This window comes from Thunnus albacares, chromosome 5, assembly GCF_914725855.1.
Source record: "Thunnus albacares chromosome 5, fThuAlb1.1, whole genome shotgun sequence".
Lineage (NCBI taxonomy): Eukaryota > Metazoa > Chordata > Actinopteri > Scombriformes > Scombridae > Thunnus > Thunnus albacares.
Window position 1 is genome coordinate 4434724 of NC_058110.1, and position 21497 is coordinate 4456220.

At 39.3% G+C, this 21497-nt stretch overlaps 1 protein-coding gene across 1 annotated transcript; it reads right to left on the minus strand.

The window, feature by feature from the left end:
* Positions 1 to 657: 657 nt before the first annotated feature.
* Positions 658 to 10112, minus strand: LOC122981968. Its single transcript, XM_044350863.1, has 5 exons — positions 9911 to 10112; positions 8512 to 8744; positions 4102 to 4918; positions 2366 to 2409; positions 658 to 747 (listed from the first exon to the last, which is right to left on the minus strand). The coding sequence occupies exons 1-5, from the start codon at positions 10110 to 10112 to the stop codon at positions 658 to 660; spliced, it is 1386 nt and encodes a 461-aa protein (XP_044206798.1).
* Between the last annotated feature and the right edge of the window lie 11385 nt (positions 10113 to 21497).

Here is a 21497-nt window from a genome sequence, read left to right on the forward strand (position 1 = left end):
ACCTGTGGAGAAAAAAAGAAGCGGATGAAAGAAGGAAATAGCAAATATTCAGGCTCTGAAACTCCCATGGAGCCAGAGCCTCCTGTACCAGCAGCGATTAAACAGAGTTGGCCAGGTCTGCGCGCTGGTAGGGCCCCCAGGTGTCACCGACAGATTAAACTCAGCGGCTTCACCTGGAGGTAACGAGAAGCATGGAGGAGACTCCTCGTTAGCAGCCAGATGACTGGAGGAGTTCCTGTTCACAACCTAAGGTCTGAGCCTTGATGGCGTTATGGATGACGTCAAATGACCACTGCTGTCAACTGAGAACTGATGACACATCAATATGGACATCCTTTGTGTTTGTTTTATTGAATGTTTGTGGTGACGTCATCTATCATGCCAGGGCTATGTGACACCACAGAGGATGTCCATGATGATGTCCCATCAGTTCTCAGTTGACAGCAGTGCTTATTTGACGTCATCAAGGACAGCTTGAAGGCTTTGACCCGAGTTTGTAAATAGGTCCCCCTCCTGCCATCAATCTCCATTCCACACACCCTGACAGGAGACGTGGAGGCTCTGATGCACTGCAGCACCATGGCAGCCCACGCCTCGGCCCACGTCTGCAGCTGAGGGGAGTCCTCGATAGCCACCAGGTGTCATGCATGGCTGAGCTCAAGCTCGCGGTGCACCACTGAACTCAAGCTCGCGGTGCATGACGCTTTGGGGCCCTGCCAGTGCATAGACCTGGCCCAGTCTGTAGTGCTGGTATGGGAGGCCCTGGGTGCTTCAGAGCCTGTATATCAATCAATCAATCAATCAATTTTTTTTATATAGCGCCATATCACAACAGAAGTCATTTCAAGGCACTTTTCACATAGAGCAGGTCAAGACCATACTCTTTAATATACAGAGACCCAACTATTCCCCCATGAGCAAGCACTTGGCGACAGCGGTAAGGAAAAACTCCCCTTTAACGGGTAGAAACCTCAAGCAGACTCCGGCTCTTGGTGGGCGGCCATCTGCTTTGACCGGTTGGGTTGAGAGAGAGAAAGAGAGAGGGAAAGGGGGAGGGGGGACAGAAGAAAAACAATCACAACAACAACAACAAGCACAAGCAGCAATAGCCAGGGAAGGATGCCATCAGGACTGTGAAGGACCGCAAAGGTTCGGCCCGGGACTCAGGTTTTCCTGTGAGATGAGAAAGCACAAAAAACTCCGGGGAAGAAGCAAAGTTAGTGACATGCATTGATGTTACATGAATGCATACAGATGGAGAGGAGGAGAGAGGAGCTCAGTGCGTCATGGGAAGTCCCCCAGCAGCCTAGGCCTATAGCAGCATAACTAAGGGCTGATCCAAGGCGAGCCTGGCCGGCCCTAACTATAAGCTTTATCAAAAAGGAAAGTTTTAAGCCCACTCTTAAACATAGAGAGGGTGTCTGCACCCCAGACTGAATCCGGTAGATGGTTCCATAGAAGAGGAGCCTGATAGCTGAAGGCTCTGCCTCCCATTCTACTTTTAAAGACTGTAGGGACCACCAGTAAGCCTGCATACTGGGAGCGCAACTCCCAGATTCCTTACGGTGATGCTGGAGGCCAGGGTAATGCCATCCAGAGTAGCTTTATCATTAGATAATGTGTTTCTAAGGTGTTTAGGGCCAAGCACAATAACTTCAGTTTTATCTGAGTTTAGTAGTAGAAAATTGCAGGTCATCCAGGTCTTTATGTCGTTAAGGCATGTTTGGAGTTTGTTTAACTGATTGGGTTCATCTTGCTTCACTGATAAATATAATTGGGTGTCATCTGCGTAACAATGAAAATTTATGGAGTGTTTCCTAATAATATTACCTAAAGGAAGCATATATAAGGTGAAAAGAATTGGTCCAAGTACAGAACCTTGTGGAACTCCGTGTCTAACTTTTGCCTTCACGGAGGATTCATCATTAACATGTACAAACTGAAATCGGTCTGATAAATAGGACTTAAACCAGCTTAATGCAGTTCCTTTAATGCCAATTAAATGTTCCAGTCTCTGCAAAAGGATTTGATGGTCAATTGTGTCGAATGTGGCACTAAGATCTAACAGGACAAGTATGGAGACAAATCCTTTGTCTGATGCAGTTAGGAGGTCATTTGTGACTTTCACCAGTGCTGTCTCTGTGCTATGATGCGCTCTAAATCCTGACTGAAAATCCTCAAATAAACTATTGTTATGTGGAAAGTCACATAACTGATTAGAGACTGCTTTCTCAAGGATCTTGGATAGAAATGGAAGGTTAGATATAGGTCTATAATTGGCTAAAATGCCTGAATCAAGAGTAGGCTTCTTAAGAAGAGGTTTAATTACAGCTACTTTAAAGGACTGTGGTACATAGCCTGTTACTAAAGGCAGATTGATCATATCTAGTAAAGAAGTGCTCACTAAGGGTAAGGCTTCCTTAAGCAGCCTAGTTGGGATGATCTAAGAGACAGGTTGATGGTTTAGCTGAACAAATCATTGAAGTTAGTTCAGACAAGTCTACTGGAGAAAAACAGTCCAAATATATGTCAGGATTTACTGCCGTTACCAAGGTTCCTGTGTTTGGGGAGAGAACGGTGCCTGTTGAGGGCAGGAGGTGGTTAATTTTGTCTCTAATAGTTAGAATTTTATCATTAAAGAAGCTCATAAAGTCGTTACTACTGAGAGCTATAGGAACACATGGATCAGTAGAGTTATGACTCTTTGTCAGCCTGGCCAAAGTGTTGAAAAGGAACCTAGGGCAGTTTTTATTCTCTTCTATTAATGCTGAGTAATAGGCGGCTCTGGCATTACAGAGGGCCTTCCTATATGTTTTAAGACTATCTTGCCAGACTAAGTGAGATTCTTCTACTTTGGTGGAACGCCAAATCCTTTCCAATTTTCGCGATGTTTGCTTTAATTTGCGGGTTTGGGAGTTATACCATGGAGCTAACCTCTTATGTTTTATTATCTTCTTTTTTAAGGGGGTGATGGAGTCGAGTGTTTGTTTTAGTGAGCCTGCAACACTATCAATAAGATTATCAATTTGGGAGGGACTAAAGTTAACATAAGAGTCCTCTGTAGTATTGAGACATGGCAGTGAATTCAGTACTGACGGCATTGCTTCCTTAAATTTATCTACAACACTATCAGAGAGACATCTAGTGAGGACATTTTTGTCTAATGGTGTATAATCCAGTAATAGGAATTCAAAAGTTATTAAAAAATGATCTGATACAATAGGATTTTGTGGAAAAATTATTAAATGTTCAATTTCAATCCCATAAGCCAGAACAAGGTCTAGGGTGTGGTTAAGACGGTGAGTGGGATTATTTACACACTGAGGGAAGCCAATTGAGTCTAATAATGCGATAAATGCAGTGCTGAGACTGTCATTATCAACGTCCACATGAATATTAAAATCACCTACTATAATTACTTTATCTGTACTAAGGACTAATATATACTAATATGACAAAAACTCTGAGAATTCAGATAGGAATTCAGAGTACGGGCCAGGAGGACGGTACACTATAACAAATAGAACTGGCTGTAAAGTTTTCCAGGTTGGCTGAGAGAGACTAACAACAAGGCTTTCGAATGAGTTATAATTAAATTTAGGTCTAGGGTTGATGATTAGGCTTGAGTTGAAAATGGCTGCAACTCCTCCTCCTCGGCCAGTGTCTCAAGGAATATGAGTATTAATATGACTGGGGGGAGTGGATTCATTAAGGCTGACATATTCTTCATGACACAGCCAGGTTTCAGTGAGACAAAATAAATCAATATGATGATCTGAAATTAAATCGTTTACTAAAACAGCTTTAGATGAAAGAGATCTAATGTTCAAGAGTCCACATTTAATTATCTTATTTTGTTGTACTATTGCAGTAGTGGTTTTAATTTTTACTAGATTTTCATGAAAGACTCTTCTTTTGTTTACTTTGGATTTAATTGATTTATGTGGTCGGGGGACAGACACAGTCTCTATGTGGTTTTGGGTGGGTAACTGCTCTAATGGAAGCGCAGAGAAGCGTGTAAGACTGCAGCTCTGCCTCCTGGTCTCAACTCTGGGTTGTCATGGTTTTGGTCTACTAATAAACTTGGCCATATTTCTAGATATGCGTTTTCAGCATATGGTTGTATGCTGTCTCTCCTAATCAGACCAGCTCTTCCCCAGAAATTCTGCCAATTATCTATGAAGCCCACATCGTTTGCTGGACACCACCTCGACAACCAGCGGTTGAATTGTGACATGCGGCTATACATGTCATCACTGGTCAGATTAGGGAGCGGTCCAGAGAAAATTACGAAGTCCGACATAGTTTTTGCAAATGTACACACCGACTCAACATTAATTTTGGTGATCTCCGATTGGCGTAATCGGGAGTCGTTGCCGCCGACATGGATGACAATAGTACCATATTTACGTTTATTCTTAGCCTGCAGTTTTAAATTTGACTCAATGTCGCCCGCTCTGGCCCCAGGAATACATTTAACTATGGCTGCTGGTGTCGCTAACTTCACGTTTCTGACTATGGAGCTGCCAATAATCAGAGTTTGTTTCTCAGCGGGTGTGTTGCTGAGTGGGGAGAACCTGTTAGAAACATGAACTGGTTGGTGGTGAACCGTGGGCTTCTGCTTAGGGCTATGCTTTCTTCGGACAGTCACCCAGCCGCCCTGGCTTCCCGGCTGCTCGGGAGCTACCGTGGGAGTGGGAGCTACGCTAGGTCGGCCCGCACCGGATACTAGGGGCTGGCTAACTATATTAGCAGCTGATTGTTTTTCCATGGTGCGTAACCGCGCTTCCAATTCACTAAGCCTTGCCTCCAGTGCTGCAAATAAACTACACTTATTACACTTACCACTATCGCTAAAGGAGGCAGAGGAATAACTAAACATTTGACACACCGAGCAAGAGAGAGCAGGAGAACGAGAGGGAGAGAGAGAAGCCATCGCTAACTGCTTAGTTTAAGTTAGCTGCTAGTGCTAGCTGCAGTGCTAAAGTGACTAACAACTTGTGCGATTAGCGAGAAAAGCGCTGAGAGTGCTTGTGTAAAACTAGCGAAAGTTTAAATATACAGCAGATATTAATCCACAGTAATGTGATATATATAGGAAAATCAACTGAGATGAGAGCAGCAACAACGCTATCAGTAGACACAGTCGGCAACCGGAAATGGTACAATACGCTTACCGTAGCACGTCAGCACGTCACTTCGGGGAGAATATGCCGCTTCTTTTTGTTAAATTTTATTTCTTCACTGCATGCATACATTTATGTACGTTTATGTATATTTATATACATTAATGTATATTTATGTGTGTTTATGTACGTTTATGTATATACGTTTATGTATATTTATGTATGTTTGTGTACATTTGAGGTACTGCACGGGGCGCACTTGACTGACATTTTCGCCACATCACTGGGTTCACATCACTGGTCTGTAACGTGTCAACAACACACAGACTGCTATGAAGTACTTTTACATGTCCACTGTTTGCCTCTTACAACGTGTTCTGCTTTTAGTCCTGTTCAGGATATGCCTGTATGAGTCTTACATTATCCAGGTTTCTGATGGTCTGTGTCGGAGTGACAACCTCTGTCATTTCTGCATTAAGGTGGCTTCTATTCTCATCTGCATCAGTTATCCATGTCCTGACCACGTTTATATTATGTTATGTCAACTTTCTTGTCAAACTCAGTCCATTGGAAAAAATATACAATACAAACAATGTACATCACATACATTCAAATGAAAAGAAAAAAATCGCAACTTTTATTTATTTGTTTATTTTTTATAAAAGTCAGTTATACCATTCTTCAAAACGATACTCCCTCATTTGTTGTTTTGATGGTGGTGGAGAGCGCTGTCTAACACGTCAGTCCAAAAGTTCTCATAGGTGTTGAATTTGGGTTGAGATCTGGTCACTGCGAGGGCCATAGTATAGACTATGACTCACATCATTTTCATACTCATCAAAACATTCAGTTGTGGTGTATTTTCATTAAAAGTCATTAGTGTGCTTAAAGACAATATTAAGCTATGCAGATTGATTTTATAAGTTTATAAGTAATAAGGGCTAGTGTGATACAATTTGTATTGGTGTAGTTATAATCCCATGAACCATATTTAATCACACTGTACGTATAGAGGCACGGTAGAAGAATCATAATCATACACTGGAGAAATTTGAGTGTGTTTGTATTACATGTCACTTTGCTTGGGTCTGCATTAAAGTCTTCACCTTTTAAAAAAAAATACCCTCTGAAGGAGATCAAGAAATAATGGTGTAAAATGATTCCCAATACTTATATATAAAAATTGGATATAATCAGGTAGAATTATATATGCCAGTACATATCCTCAAACAGCTCAAAACCTGTTTTGAAGAGTTTTGACCAACAACGAGTGACGGAGATAAAAGATACATAATAATTGGTCAAAAATTAGGGAGGGTGGATGATAAGGTGTGACCTAAGCCGACCCAAGGACATAAAAACAATGCCCCAAAGAAAAATCTTTGGAGTGAGTTGGTTCTTTGTAAAAAGTGCTACTTGTTCCCCTTTTACTTGCCGGCAATAAAAGAACACTTTGCTGCTTGGACCTCTGACTCCCTCTTTATTTACAAGAGAGAGGTTTTTTTTGCTCTGGTACCTTTTTCTGCAACAATTTGATACAAAACATGCTGTGGTTGCGTAAAACATACTGGCGGTGGATGGGACACTACAGGCAAAGCAGTTGAAAATATCGCATTTCTACATGTTTATGCTTGTTGAACAGGTGGGTTTGATAAAGTATTTATTGGCTTTTTACTGGAAATGTTTTTTTTGCCCAGCCCCCAAACTGAAAAAAACTCCTGTATTTTGAAACCTAAATGTTGGCAGGTATGACAGTAGGTTCTCCTACACGCTTGGGGGGTGGGGTGGGGGGTTGCAACCTAACTGCTAGATATCACTAAATCCTACACACGGCACCTTTAAGTCTGTTCTCATCTAAAATCTGTTTAAATCTGTTTATTTTTCTCATTTTGTTTTTATGATCTGCTCGTTTTGAAGTAAGTTTTTGCCTTATGTGGAGCACTTTGTAACATGGGTTTAGAAATGTGCTCTATAAATAAATATTGTTATTATATATACAAAAAAATAACCAAACGCCACATAAAATATAAAGTATTCCGATAAAAGACAACTAAGTGAAAGTAGTGGAATACACCTGGGAATATTTTTTAGTAGTAGTGGCAATGGTTAATCTGTTTGTTAGCAACCCTTAAATAAAATACCTGAACTAAATTTTACTGTTATTTTGATCTATGTGTATGTCCACGCTTCAAATACGGCAAAGTAATCTGAACATACCGGGGTAGACACAATAACATGATCACCTGTTCTCTATGAAATGATCCAGTGTCACAATCCTGCAATAAATATCACCTATATTAAAAAAAAAAAAAAAAAAAAAAGATTTAAGTGTTATTAAGAGAATTCATTTAATCATTATTGTGCTACAGTAATGTGTGGAGAATTATTATATTACTATGGCCATTAGAGAAAAGTAGTGACGTCATGAAAATAACAGTCCCGTCTTCATGCAGGCTGGGTTTTTTTGAGAACAAGAGAACTGGATCTGGATTCTCCCTGTGGATGGGAGATGGCGAGCCCCCAGTGAGATCTCTTCTTGCCCTAAGGAGTGAGGAACCGAGACCTGAGAAGAGGACCTGGTATCTTTTTTTGCTTCCACTCTAGTATCAGTGTGGTAGGACCACCACACATCCGACTACTTGAATTTTTCCCCCTGACTTGACATAAAACATTGACTTGAGCACGCTGACTGATATGGCAAAGACATTAAAGGGACATTACACTCTAAGTTGTGCTGAAAGACTGTGAAATCTTGAGATATTGATGATAATTGCGCTGCATTTTATGTTCATGTTTTATAACTTGGTACAGTAAACTTACCTGAAACGTTCCTGGTGGCTCCATTTACCTGTTTTGTCTGCCATTCCCTTTTCAACCCTCCCATTACGAAATGTTTCATCATAGGATAAAGGTGATGACTCAGAACAACTTTGTGTTGATTTGCAGTGACTCTTCCCTCTGAGTGGACAAGTGGACCCAAACCATGCCAGCAAAATGCCCCCCACAGCATAACAGAGCCACCAGATCCCCTCACTGTAGGGGTCAAGCATTCAGACCTGGAGCAGCTTTTCCTTGAATTTGTCAAGCGTCTGTATGTATATAGGATGATATGATTAAATTGATAATGAGCATAGATTAAAAGAGCAATTGGCCATATGTTATACAACTATGTATCTTTATTGAAAACATGAGACATTATCAGTGAGTGATCTTTGGGAAAGTGTTGACCTGTTTGATGAAGCTTCAACACTGTAGTTGGCATTTTGGAAGCTAGATGGCGCTGGAAGGTGCTTGTTGGCGACATGACTTTTGTTAAATCCCAAAACTGAGATGAATCAGGTGTCTCTGGCCGGGTGCGGTGGCGCGCGCCTGTAATCCAAGTTACCGGGAGGCTGAGGCTGGAGGATGGCTTGAGCTCAGGAGCTCTGAACTGCAGCGGACTATGTGGATGGGGTGTCGGCACTAAGTTGGGTATGGATATGGTGCTCCTGGGGGAGCTCGGGACCACCAGTTGGTCTGAGGAGGGGTGCACCGGCCCAGGTCGGCAACGGAGCAGGTCAAAGCCCCCGTGCCGCTCAGTAGTTGGATGGCGCCTGTGAATAGACGCTGTAGTGCAGCCTGAGCGATACAGCGGGACCCAGTCTTTTTACACTCTGCACACTTTACAACAAACAGCTGTGACAGCTTCATGTTCCAGGAAGAAACCTCAGAAAGCAATGCTGCTTAGTCTGGCCCACACTGCCTCCATCTGGAGAAGAGGAGCACTTACTATCAATCGCACCAATCAATGCAGCACCACAGACACACATCACTATAACACTAAAACTAGCCTATATTGTGTTAGAACTATTTTGTTGTATACTATAACACTAGTTTTTACGGTGGTGGAAGAAGTAAGCAAAGTATTATCTTCCGGCCTCATACACAGCTCCCACAATACCGTCACACATAGCACAGAGGGCTTTGGGGTGAGAAATGTCCATCACAATTGACATCAGAACGCATAATTGCTCCTTTGCTGAGATATACATCACTCAGGAGGACATCAGTTTTCCCATAGTATGACAAGACATCCTCATGATCCAATATTAACTCTATGACAATTTTTTCCTAAGTTACACCGTTTACAGATCATACAGCCTAGTAACATTACTGACACAATTTGGGAATGATTTCAAGTTGATTACTTGTGTAAAAGGAATATTTACAAGAACCTGCTGGTTTCATGTAATATTTTGTACATTATATGCTAATTGTCTGCTAACAATGTGCACACTGCACGTGGTGACAGGAATTTCAGTGTCTCCTGTGACCGAAATTCAAATCTTACCTCCAAAGCATATTTGGCATACTGTATAAATGTGGGTGCTGTCTGTTAATATTCGGTGTGCTCGGGCTGTATAGTCATATTTAGGGAAGTGTATATATTTTTTTATCTTGGGAAGAAGAGTTTTCTCCGGAGCTCTTGGCTCATTAAACTGCCTGCTGCTTATGAGAGGAGCTGTTGTGATTGGCATCAATCAAGCTTCCCTTAACTCCACCTGTTGTTGTGAGAAATATTCTATTTATCAATGAATTTGAGTTTGAGATGTTTATTTTACTCTTTCATTTCATCTTATGTTCGTCGTGACGGCTATGTGACATCACAGAGGATGTCCATATTGATGTGTCATCAGTTGACAGCAGTGCTTATTTGACGTCATCAATGACAGCGTCAAGGCTTGGAACCGAGTTTATAAATAGGACCCCGTCCTGCCATCAATCTCCATTCCACACTCCCTCACAGGAGACGTGGAGGCTCTGATGCACCGCAAGCAGCATGCGGCAGCCGTCGCCTCGGTCCGCAGCCGAGGGGAGTCCTCGATAGCCGCCAGGTGTCATGCATGGCTGAGCTCGAGCTCGCGGTCCACCGCTTAGCTCGAGCTCGCGGTGCACAGCTGAGCTCAAGCTCGCGATGCATGACACCGGGGGGCCCTGCCAGTGCATAGATCTGGCCTAGTCTGTCGTGCTGGTATGGGAGGCTCAGGCAGCCTGGTTGCTTCAGAGCCTGTATATATTGCTGCTTCTTTTTTTCTTTCTTTTCTTTTCTTTTCTATCCTCTTGCTTTCTTTCTTCACTGCATGCATACATTTATCTACATTTATGTATATTTATGTACGTGAATGTACATTTATGTATATTTATGTACTTTTATGTATATTTATATACTATATATTGATGTGTCATCAGTTGTCAGTTGACAGCAGTGCTTATTTGACGTCATCAATGACCTGCCTCTACTGCATCTCAAAACCTTGTCATTGGCTATGCTAATAGCCTAGATAGATAGAATGAAGTTACGCTGCTATGCCTCATGCAAAATGTGCACAGTGTCTCTCTTAATAGGGAAACACACTTATCGTTTCATCTGCTTGAGTTTATCATTTAATAAACTCAAGCAGATATCTTTCAATCTTACAGTCGTTTTAGTACCATATTTTATCTTTTTGTTATGATCCTTCCACTACAGCTCAACAGGGAAATACTGTACAAGGAGACAAAAAGTGGGAAGCAGAGTAACTTGATTATTTAAATCTCCAGACATGCCAACAGGACCAGTCAGGAACTGATGTTAATTAATGTTGATTGAGTGTTTCCTAGTTGAGCTACAATGGAAGGATCAAAACATAAAAAGAGAATATGGCAACATAAAAAAGACTTTAACATTGAGAAATATCTACATGAGGTTATTAAATACCTACAGCATCACACCCACCCTGAAGCAGAAACTATAAGTGTGTTTCCCCATTAAGAGAGATGCTGTGAGCATTTATGCATGAGGCACAGCAGCATAACTTCATTGATTATCTGTCTGTCTATCTATCTATCTATCTATCTATCTATCTATCTATCTATCTATCTATCTATCTATCTATCTATCTGTCTGTCTGTCTGTCTGTCTGTCTGTCTGTCTAGGCTATGGGCATAGCCAATGACACTGTTTTGAGATGCAGTGGGGGCAGATAATATAGATATAACAACAAAAGCGAAAAACAAGTTGTTTTCTGGTTTTGGTATCGTTTCTCTTCTGATTTGAGGACGAAAACGGGAAAAGCATGTGAATTTCCATTTAATTTAATTTACATGAAAAACAGAATAACAAAATAATGCATTGTATATTTGTTTATCAAATAAGTTGAACACAGCTTTGGACGGAGGGTACACGGACTGCTGTGGATGTGTAATGTGGGTTTAATTGTTTGAGTTTATGAATGGTGCATCGCTTGGTCACTTTAAGTGTTGCTGCCGCAAAGAATCGTGGGACGGAATTATCTCCTTTCCTTTCGTAGAGGATAGTCAAGTGTACCGTGTGCTAAAGGAGATTAGAAAGGAAGCATTGAAGCACCTTTCCTTAGCAGTTAGAGAATTCGACCAGCTCTTATCATGGCTACCACATAGATACTTCCGGTTCACTTCACTCAATAAGGAAACTTCCTAAGCAAAAAAGACTATGGGCACATCTCAAGTCTCTTATTTTATGTCTCCTCGCTCCTCGCCTGAACCAGAAGTTGTTCCTGATGCCCCATTTTGACAGGCGTCCCAAGTCTCTTATTCTGCTCCGAGGAGCGTGGAGCGAGGAGGGATCTCTGAGGGATCTCTGAAGAGCGAGGAAACACGAGAGCAGCCTTCATGGAAGTCTTTTACCGGCCGACATGCCCCTTTATTGGATATCAGTTATTGACTGGATGCTGCAGCTGCTCAGACTGATCTGATACATCACTGCAGTTTCATACCCAAGTGGAGACAGATTACAGATTAAATTTAAGTGTATCATTCCCAAATTTATGTTTTGTTTTCTGATTCATCATATAGTTAAAAATCTGTTAATTGTCGGTCTGATCAACAAAAGAACCATAAACAACTTTCTTCATTGATTAGAAAGATTTTTCTTTTCATGATGTTATTTCCTCCATCAAACTGTTTCTTGCAGACAGACAGACTCTTCCTGACTTTAATTTTATCCATAATAACAGTTAAACACATTCATATTTTACATCCTTTATTGTCATTTCCATTCAGTCACATGTGAGGCTGAAAATTCCTGAGCGTCGGGTTTGATATGAGTTACATAATTTCCATTTTCCCTGAAACATTAAGCCAAATACATATTTTCCAGTGTTCAGAAGACACCCTGATTATATTCTGAGTTACCGAATAATGAATTCACGGTCAGGATTATCAAAAAATACAGATGCGAATAATCAATAGAAATAAATAAATAAATAGTATAAACGCATTCTGCGAGTAGAAATGGTTCCTGTGCCTCTGAGCAGGACACAGTATAAATACAGAATGCAGGTTTTTATTTAGGTGTTTGTTAAACAGGTAACAGGCTGCAGAGAGGAAACAGCTGCTCTAGCGGTGATAACTGTGCACCTTTATTAGTTTATCACAGTGCCCATGTGAACTTCTGGTTCAGACGAGGAGTGAGGAGCAAGGAGCGAGGAGACATAAAATAAGAGACTTGAGACGTGTCCATAGTCTTTTATGCTTAGGAAGTTTCCTAATTGAGTGAAGTGACCCAGAAGTATCTAAGTGGCAGCCATAGACTAGCCTAAGACTGACACGGGGGAAATTTACATACAATTTACAAAATACATACAATTTTATTGTGTGATATGAAAAGAGAAGACCATGTGTCACAAGACTAAGTGTCATTATTTGGAAAATGTTTGGGTGCATAATGTGACCAAATATCAAGATAAATACTAACACTGGTGGACAGCAACTAGTGTACTGATATACACTATACACTGATGTACCAGGCTGATATACAGAATGTGTAAAAAATAATATACTCTTCAAGAAGGCTGAATCACCTGTAGAGCAAAAATGTTATCACACTCACAGAAAAGGGGAAACATAAAACACCCAGAAGCCAGACATTTTTCGAAGGACAAACATTCATTGGTGTGTTCCTTTATTAGTCTTAATAAGGTCAATATGGGGCCCAGAGGGAGTGACATGAACTTCCTTAGGAAATGTAAAAAAGCTTTCTGATTTTACAATCTTAAAAAGCTAATTTTAGCATCAGAGTTTTCGTAATTTTGTAGTGTTTAACTGTATTAGCTGTTTATTAGCACCCAGGTTTTAAATTCTATCCCCATTTTTGTGATGGGTATGTTTTCTGCTTTTCACCTTTCATTTTGTTGTGTACTTTTATTTTCAAGTTGCTCTCATTGGATAAAAACAAAATTCAGCCATATTCTGTAACTAAGCCTTATGAAGGCCCTGCATCGAAACACATTGGTAAAATAAAGATTCTTCCATTGTTGTTTTTCACATTTTTTCTACTTTTAAAATTTATACTGAAATGAATAGAAAAATGAATCTACAATTTTATATATTTTAATATGTGATTTAATTAGGCAATTTAAGGATTCAAAATGCATGAATTCCTGTGGAGTCAAATTCCTGTGGAGAGGACAGTTACTGATACTCTGCTGAGCTAAGCCAATGTTAGTTACATTTTAGCAGAACTAGTTAACTGTTCTTTTTCTTCATCATGTTTTGATGCTGCTGCCTCAGTTTAATTGGATAACAAATTTAGCTTTAGCTAAGACTAACCTCTGGCTATCTCATCAGCTAGTTTTGAATTTATATAGTTCTCTTGTTTTAGCTGTGTAGTTGGCTGTGGCACAGTGCAGTAGGTATGATGGTGGTTACTGGTTTTTAGCTCCTTTTTGTAGTTGAAGCAAATTTTATGTGCTGTTTTGACAGAAATTATACTTTGCTATGACATACTAACTTAATGGTAAAACAGATGTCAAAAAGGTGCAAGGTTCATTTTAACTGTCATTATACAGTGCAGAATTGCACAATGAAATTCTGTTGTAACCCCCTCGATACTACACATGTATTGACAAATATTAAAACATTTTAAATTAGAATAGAAAAAAACAATACATTTAGCCACAAAATAGAACAAACTAAAAAAAAAGTAGCACTCAAGAAGAAATTAAAAAGGAAAAATAATATTTATAGACTGTAAATACCCAGTTTTTACAATATGTGCAAAATAAATGTAATATACAAGTTATAGTGCAACAGAATATTTCAATGTAAATTTCATTGTGCAATAAATATAAGGGATGCAGAGGATGTGGTGGAGTTCAGAAGCCTCACAGCCAGAGGAATGAAGCCAGTTGTCTGTTGGTGTGGTATAAGATAGGGTGTACAGACTGTGGTTGGGGTGGCTCTTGTCTATTAGAATCCTTTGAGCTCTCAACCCAAAGTAATTTTGCTTTGTTGGGCAGCAACACTTTTCCACTTGTCCATGGTAGAACAAGCCTGGTCAGTACAAGTTCAGACAATCAATCCGTAAGAAACATTTCTGTAAAACACTTTAAAGAGGCGTTTCCAGTGATGCATTTTACAAGTGCAGTTACAAGTCTGCTCTGTGACATGTCTTCTTTTTCTTCTCAATGCTGCTATCTAGTGGAAAGTAAGAGTCATGTATATACAGTGTATGTGATGAACTATGTGCAAAACATAATACATAAATAATGGGTGAATGTAATGTTAGTATATAATAATAGTAGTTGTGATGAGTAAGAAATGATGTCTGTGTGTCTCTGGATTCTGCATCCAGAAACTTGTGTGGGTTTGGGGTACCTTTGTTATAATCTACTTCACAGTATAGAGATAACATGTGCAGTACATCAAGAAACTATTCATGTAATCAATCATATCAATAAATACTTCTTCAATTGCACAGACTGTAATACTACACCTTCACCAGCAGAGGTCACTAAATGATTACTTTCTTCAAATGACCTCTTGTAATACAGGATGATCTTGAATTGTACACAAACAAATTAACAAATTAGATTTCCAAGAATTAATTAATTCATCAATAGTTGATCCACGCAACTAATATTGACAGCTTTTTAAGTAAAACAGTGATATGATTCTTATTTAAGGTTACATTCAAGATTAAGTTAAAACTGGGGGACAAAAGCAGCTACTATACTGAGCGTCCTTCTGAAATAGCCTGTCCCAAGAGATCAAGCTATTCTTTGAGATCTATATCTAATATCTCCTGCTGAGATATATTGTTTTCATGATTAAACTGTGACATTGTTATTTAACAACTCCTTTTTAGATAAATTTAAAAAATGTATTTTCATAGATGACTGTCTTCTCTCTGGCAAATCAGTAAACAGTCACTAAAATGAAAATGTACTAATAAGCTTCTATTTCTTACCCCTGCATTCAAAAGCTTATAGTTGGAAATAATACAATAGAATGTACTCATTAACTCTGAGGCATTGTGTTCATTGTGGCAGATCAGTCACGTCACAGACACTGTCAGCGATCTCTTTCAGCTAACAAGTCTCCAGTCATGTTCAATAAAGACAAGGAGGTGGTCTTTGTAATGTAACAAGCTTTCACTCTCACTCATTATGCTGCCTGGTTATGCTTTGTTTTTGTGTGTTGTGTTGTGTTGTGTTGTGCATCTTTGTCTTTGTTGGATTCTGTTCTGCAGCCTTTTGGGAGGAGGGGGTGGTGGGAGTTACTATTCTCACATACACACCGTATGCACTGCTGCTTGGATTACTGGGGAAGACCCGGAGGAGCCCAACCTATTCCTTCAAATAAAAATACATACCCATTTATCCTCTCAAAGGATTTTTGTGGATGTTGTTTTATTTATTTTTATCTCATTCAGCACAGACACAATTGTGCTACAGTGACAAACTAAAACAAAGAAAAGGGATGGAATAAATATTGTATAAGATCTGCCAATAGGTAAGAAAAGATGACAGTAGAACAGTACCACATTTGTTTACGCGTGACAGTGAACTAAGACATGTAAAATATAATAATTTTACCATTAGCTGCCATCATACATGCACAGCTCAAAATTATAATATTTCTGAGAAAACGTTAAAGGATAAGACTGGTGATATTCTAAGTTTTTGTTATTGTTAACGAATCCCATGAAAAGACAACAACAGTGTTAGTCTGTATCTAAATACTTTCAGACTTCCCTGTGTGTGGCATTCAGTTCCAAGCACTTTCATCCCTATTGAATCTTTAAAAACACATTGTGAATATATAGTTTCATTTTTTAAAAAGGCTAAATAATTTCCCCAAAACAGCTGGGCATTGTAGTTTTTAGCAATACTTGCTACTCATATAGGAGTGAAAAGTGCTTTTGTTGGGGACTACTTTCAGTAGGGGATTAATACACGTTTGGTATGCTTGTGAGTCAGCAGGACAGTGTGTTTGGGATTGAGTCAAAACAAACTACAGTGTGTGTGTTCATGGTAGTGAAGAAACATGTCACCCAGAGCATTGATGTCTTTTAATAGTTTTTGGACAACAATGGAGCTCTATGACACACAGGAATATATCAGGTTGTATGCACACAATACTTGATAGTAGATCAATTAATTGTTGGTTTCAGTCTCTTCATTGTATTTGTTCACAATAATCAACAGACTTATCCTTTAATGCAACATTGGGTAAGAAAGCTTTGTGATCGTTCACAAAATACATAAGTTGACACTAGTTTTGGCCATCATTGGTGATATGGAATGGGAGGCTCCAAACATCAGACTTCCTGTAAATGTAAATGAGATGATTTGACAATGGAACAGACTTGTGAATATGCCTGAACAGCAAGCCACTAGAGAGATCTTTAACTGGGACATTTTGCATGAAAATCCCTGGATTAGTGAGGTGAAATCTTTATTATGTATCATTCCGGTACATAGCTAAGCATTCCTCACGGTCCACTAGCTAAGCAAATGACACTTTCAAATGTGCAACTGCTACAGTACTTTATTTTAGAGTGATTTTTTTCCACACAAGGTCAACCATGAAGACTTTCATTGTATGTCTAGTAGTAGTCTGTGTGAGGTAGTTGGGAGAGATATTAAATAAAAAGGAAATTCAGCTGGATAATAATATTGGGCAATAAAATCCTAAATTTCATCTGAGCGTCTGTTTTTCAGTCATATCTTTGTTGCAGCATAAATGCCCTTCCTGTTTCATCTTTTAGGGGTTTGATATGATGTTGCATCACTGTGTGGGTGTGCATTCAAGCCGGCATGTCCGACAGCAACACCCTAGGTTCCTTTTCATTTTGCACACCTTTTGGATGCATCCCACCATGTGATGTCTGGATTCAATTTCATGGCTGATGTGTGTTGGATAAGAGTCCAGGGAACAGTTCTGTGACAGTACTTCTGTGAACTGCGTATGAGGGGCTATCAAAGGCGTGATGGAAATAGCAAAAGCATTACAACAGGTGGACACAGGCTCTCTTGTACCGAGTGTCTATTAACTTTCTCATTCAACCCCCTTAGGTAATCCTAAGAGGCCTTAAGGGGCTACATAAGGGAACTGCACTACTTTCACCTCTCTCTATTGTTTACTCCTTTCTTTTTCAACTTCCCGTTGACTTTATTGTTGCTGAAATTACTTCAAAATGATGCCATTTATTTTTTTAAAAGACAAGTCTTCTTCATCTTTACAGACATTTATTTCCAGAGATCAGGATGTACCCTGTCCTGCACTGAGCAAAATCTTGTATCAATGGGCCACAAAATGTCTTCATACTGTAACAAAAGAATTTTTGAATGAAAATTAATTGCATTTATTTGAGGAGGGACAAATGGAAATATGTTAATTTCTGGATTTGAGTTTTGAAGGAATTGTACTTTACACCTGGGTTCAGATAAGATTTTCTGTCTTTATCTCATTGCTTGGACTTCCAAATCAACTTATGTGGAAAATATACATTCTTTAAAACAAAATGCTCTTTTCATTAACATACTACCTTTGAGATCTATCTATGAAACAGACAAACTGTTCAAGTCTATAATGTACATCAGTAATTTGGAGCCCTTCATGACTGTAAAGAGGAAAAAGTAACCCAGTGGATGTCTTTTGCAAAATAAAATGATTCACAACATCGTCCCTGCATCCCTGAAATTAAGTTTTCTATGCAATAAACTATGGATGAAAGGAAAAATACTGCCATGTAGCTCAAATGAAAAAAACTATGGCATCACCCTTGTAGGAGAAAAGTCCCCTCATTGCTTTGAATACAGATGGTACCAACAAAAGGACCAGCTCTTTCTTCAGCCCCCTAGGAATGTAGCCAAAAAGACATCAGTGAGATTTAAAATCCTGCAAACAGCAATGATCAGATAAAGAGACCCCTTTTCTCCTACATGGCCACTGAACCAGACTACTGACCCAACCACCTTTGACCCTACAAGACCTCCAAGAGCCAGTCACCCACAGAAACTAGGTGGCACCAACTTTAATCCTACTGTGAACTCTGATGCCATTTACAGTCAGACCTAAGTGAGAAAAGGACTGACAACCCATGAACATTTTGTCTAAGGACAATTAATAAAATGTATTAGTATGTGTGTGTGTTAGTTAGTTAGACTTTATTAGCCTGCCTTTAAGCTAGGAAGTCTATCACTAACATAGTTCCATTACCTTTGATAACACTAATGTCATATTTAGTACTGCTCTGCTTGTTTCACTCTCAAAATAATGAAGCTATTATCAAAAATGCAAAATTAGAAATCATGCATTTGTTATAAGACTCACAATTTTGATTAAAAGAGTAACAGCATTCAGGAGTTGAACAAACCTGTCCATGGACAGGAGGGGACTGATGCTGCCCCCCAGACCTCGGCAATCCGTGTGATTGGCAAGGATGCATCTTCTGGTTGGGCAGACTGAAACTTTGAAATAATCTCTTATCTGAGAAACCAGGCTTTTGCTTTTTGCTCCCTTCTTGCTTTTATCTTTGTCTTCCAGCCCTTTTGCCATGCTGGTTGGAAGTTTTCTCTTTGCTAGTCTGAAGATGTGATTTGGAACAATAGGAGGTGAAACCTCAAAATCTAGAGTAGTGAGTTAAGAATCAAAACTAGAAAAGCTGAAACCAGGAGCTCCCTTCCAATGGGAGCTTTTGAAATCCGGACTGGATGACCTCAATTGGCAATTCAGAACTATGCTGTTGTACCGCTGATTTGACTTGCTGTTTCTCAGGTAACAGTCATCTCGTCTGTTTATCAGGTCTATCATACCAATCACACAATAGATAACTCTACATCATTAATTCTATTTGTATATGTATATGCTGAGTTATTGCCTATTCATCCCTATCCCTTGGTAGTTCAATAAATAAATTGATTTAAAGCCAAGTCATTGTATTTGTGTATTCCTTTACAACAGAGATGAATATCCCTATATTCATGACTTTCAGACATAAGACTGATTCATTTGATTTATTTATTTTGAATTAATTCATTAATTAATGGAGGTGGCGCCCCTGTTTATTTCACAAGTGCAAGATATTAATTTCCATGTGTAGTAACCCCTACACCCTCTTGTCTGTTTTAATCAGTGAGTCATACAGTTAAACCTGCTTTACTTATAGATTATGATTTCACTTACATAGCATGTGACTAGTTTAAATGATGTGATGTTCTTGAATAAACAACACAACAAGTAGTTAAAATAAACTCCACCTGTCAACCAGCTGCAACATTAATTTAATCTAAATTAAGCTGATTAAATCATATAACTGTAATAACCATTTGGTTAGTTTATTTGACTTCATGTCAGCACCGCATGCTCTTCATGATGCAGAACAAGCTAGCATAGTAGGCATGGCTTGCGTGTCTCTTTTCAAGGGAGCAAGATGACATACAAGGTCATACTTTGGGACTGGGATTTCCATGGGTCTTTTATTTACTTTGTTATCTACAGTACATTTATGAAAAATCATGTAAAAGTTTTAATCAAAGGGGGGGTCCTCCCACTACATTATCCTGGGAGTGTCCCACAAAATTTGTTGCTGTTGCTTTGAGGTCAGTGGTATCTGTTCATTCTAAGGAATGTGAGACAGCAGGGATTAAAAATAATTAAAACATATGACTCCGTGTTTGTGTGGTAAATGCTGATATTTCATATCTTGTTGACATTGATGCTGTTTAAAGATACCTTCTAGGCATGTTTTAGGATATATAAAAATACCCCGCTTTGAATAATAATTTGTGTTGAATGGTTTTTTCCCTCAAAAAAAGAGAAAAAGTTCAGTTACCTTGTTAAAGTCCTTAAAGATCCCCCCCCACTCCTAAGGTGGTAATTGATGAAACAAAACTGAGATTCCCATATATGAAAACCTAACAGCCACCCACTAGGCCAGGGAAGAATGAACAGTTGAAGTACGTTAAATTACGTGCGTGCACTCGCCACTGGCTGTCATAACAGATTAGGGAATAACAGATCAGAGATATGAAATGACTATTTAACTATTTACTAATGTAGAATTTTCTTTTGTAACTTTTTCTTTTTCTTAAGAAAATAGGGAGCTAGAAACGGAGACAGTTCACCTTCAAAGTAAAAGTTGCGCGTTTTGAAGTGTGTTGGCTGCAGCTCAATTTAAGGAGAGCTAAAGTAAATAAAGAAATAGCCTAAATAATGAACATAATTCATAACTTCTTTTAAACACTTTGAGGATAAAACTATCTAAAAAAGAAGCAGAGGCAGCGGAACCAGTCTGGGGATTTTCAAAGTAAATGCAGTGTGTTTTACAGAGACGCACTGAGCTGCTGCAGACATTAACGTTACATACAGGTGAGTCCAACTTTATGTTTGTGGTCTTGTTGTGTGCATGAGTTTATCGAGTTAACCTCTCCAACCCATAGACTGTATATAAATATGGACAATGCGTCTCCACTTCTTACTGCTATGCAAAAGTGGAGCCAAAATATGTCCTTTCTGGGAGCTGCCATCTTGCTTGTGTTATGTCATTTGGAGCCAGAGTCTGCACAGTATAGTCAGGAGACAGGTTGATGGCCCGCAGAACATGCCCCCTCAGTCGTTCCACTGCCTGACTGAAGTTTCAGAGCGGCTGTCACAGCTGTCAGTCATGATGTCGGACCCCCATCTTTGGGAAAAGTTTGTTTGACATGTACTTTGATTTTTTAGTTTGGCTCATGTCCCATCCACTAACATGGAGAGGACAGGACTTATGACCTATACTGCAGCCAGCCACCAAGGGGCACTCAAGATGTTTTGGCTTCACTTTTGGAGAGCTGTCATGACATCCATCTTTATATACAGTCAATGCTCCAACCAAACACAGTTTAAATTGTTTACCTGCCCACCACTGTCGCTAACTGTTAGCTTCAGGTGATAACCAAAGCTAGCAATGCTAATTGATTTGTAAGTAAACTAGCTACATGTTGTAGCTAACAAACTGCTGTTGTATGTTAATGTTACTCCATTATTATTATCAGCTGTTTTGCACATCATTTGGATTATTGCTGTGTGAATGTCTACATATATGGG

What these genes read in the sequence shown, in the direction of transcription:
- LOC122981968 (XM_044350863.1), bottom strand. Translation starts at nt 10,112, where the DNA reads ATGCACTGGCAGGGCCCCCCGGTGTCATGCATCGCGAGCTTGAGCTCA. An exon ending in ACCATATGCTGAAAACGCAT is followed by an intron (nt 2,410 to 4,101) that starts ATCTAGAAATAT and finishes AGGAAGCCTTAC; the next exon opens with CCTTAGTGAGCACTTCTTTA. An exon ending in ATATGATCAATCTGCCTTTA is followed by an intron (nt 748 to 2,365) that starts GTAACAGGCTAT and finishes CTCCCATACCAG; the next exon opens with CACTACAGACTGGGCCAGGT.